The sequence below is a fragment of the Amphimedon queenslandica genome, unplaced genomic scaffold (genome assembly GCF_000090795.2).
Source record: "Amphimedon queenslandica unplaced genomic scaffold, v1.1 AMPQUscaffold_13050, whole genome shotgun sequence".
Lineage (NCBI taxonomy): Eukaryota > Metazoa > Porifera > Demospongiae > Haplosclerida > Niphatidae > Amphimedon > Amphimedon queenslandica.
The window spans coordinates 31,873-33,369 of record NW_003546714.1 but is presented as its reverse complement, the minus strand read 5'-3'; the positions used below and the strand labels follow the sequence as shown (position 1 = coordinate 33,369).

At 39.9% G+C, this 1,497-nt stretch overlaps 1 protein-coding gene across 1 annotated transcript in view; it reads right to left on the bottom strand.

Moving 5' to 3' along the window:
* LOC109585522 (meckelin-like) overlaps positions 1-387 on the bottom strand; it is a 2,727-nt gene extending 2,340 nt beyond the window's left edge. Inside the window, exons 1-2 of the mRNA XM_020001648.1 lie at positions 173-387; positions 40-125 (exon numbers count right to left, since the gene is read on the bottom strand). Of these exons, the coding sequence (XP_019857207.1) occupies positions 40-125; positions 173-350 (264 nt within the window). The 5' untranslated portion in view covers positions 351-387. The remainder of the gene's footprint in view (positions 1-39; positions 126-172) is intronic.
* Between the last annotated feature and the right edge of the window lie 1,110 nt (positions 388-1,497).

Below are 1,497 nucleotides of genomic sequence, written 5' to 3'. Positions count from 1 at the left end.
ACACATAAATACTTGGCACTGACGCAATGTCCTGCTTACTGAGCTGAGACTAGGGCAGGTCTCACAAACGACTGGCCCAATGTTAGAGGCTTGTCTGTATCCAGTCACACAGTTACAGGATAATCCTATCATTAGTATAAGTATAGGGTACAGTCAATGAATGAACAATCACCATTGCTTGAAGTGACAGAGTTGGGTGGGCAAGAGATACAGGAGAGGTTTCCAGGGTAGAAGTACTGAGCAGCAGAGTTACAGGATTGAGGTGTGTTGAAGTCTATTGGAGATACATTAGACTGACAACTACCCAATGATACCAGTACTAGAATAACAAGGACTGTAGAGAGAATCATATCCGAACCGAGATCAGAACTCTATATGCCGCCATTTTGTAGGACACTTATTAATAGTTATTAAATACAATATTAAAACATCAAAATTACTAAAGATGCAAATGTCGATCTTGCTGAGAAATCTAGTACTGTTTTTCTATCTTCTTGAACCCTGCCGTTTATCTAGCCCCGAAAGAGATATTGTGCTGACATTCAAGTTCACTGTGGCTGCGGGAAACTGTTCTATTGCATATGGAAGTCCGATTGTCTCTTTAACAGGGAGATGCTCAGGCTGCCCGCCAGTGGCAGAGCAGGAATTAATATGCCAGGCCTTCAGCAGTAAGTACACTTAGACGTCTAGTGCAGATCACACAATTCATGATTTGTATGCTGTGGTGTGTGTCTGTGTGTGTTATATTTATATTTTAAATTAACAGGGGCTGAAGCAGCAAGAGTACAGTCTGTTAATATGACAACAAGAAGAAACAAATGGATGCGCTTTCAGTGGATTTATCACAATAATACTACCTGCCCTGTGACAGTAAACTGGGGGAAGCTTACATATGAAGGTTATGCATCATATTTAAGAATTTGTCCTGAACCATCACGAACTTTAAATTTTAGAATTAAATTGAATCAGAATGATCAATTTCAAAATCATAGCGCAGCAACTAAGCGTTGCTCTCAACTTATAGTTTCTACAAGACCACTTTGCTCAGTGGATCAAACTACTGCATTCCCTTTCACTACCAATTCAACATCAGCAGAATCAGAACTTTTATCTACAACTTATCAACATTTTACAGTTCCAATATCTATTTTATCACCATCATTAATCACACCTGAATTCTCCTCTACCAATGCATACTTAACTACATCATCAATGCTCAGTCTATCATCCACTCCTGAATTCTCCTCTACCAGTGTATATCCAACCACATTATCAATGCTCAGTCTATCATCCACTCCTGAATTCTCCTCTACCAGTGTATATCCAGCCACATCATCAATGCTCAGTCTATCATCCACTCCTGAATTCTCCTCTACCAGTGTATATCCAGCCACATCATCAATGCTCAGTCTATCATCCACACTTGAATTCTCCTCTACCAGTGTATATCCAGCCACATCATCAATGCTCAGTCTATCATCCACACCTGAATTCTCC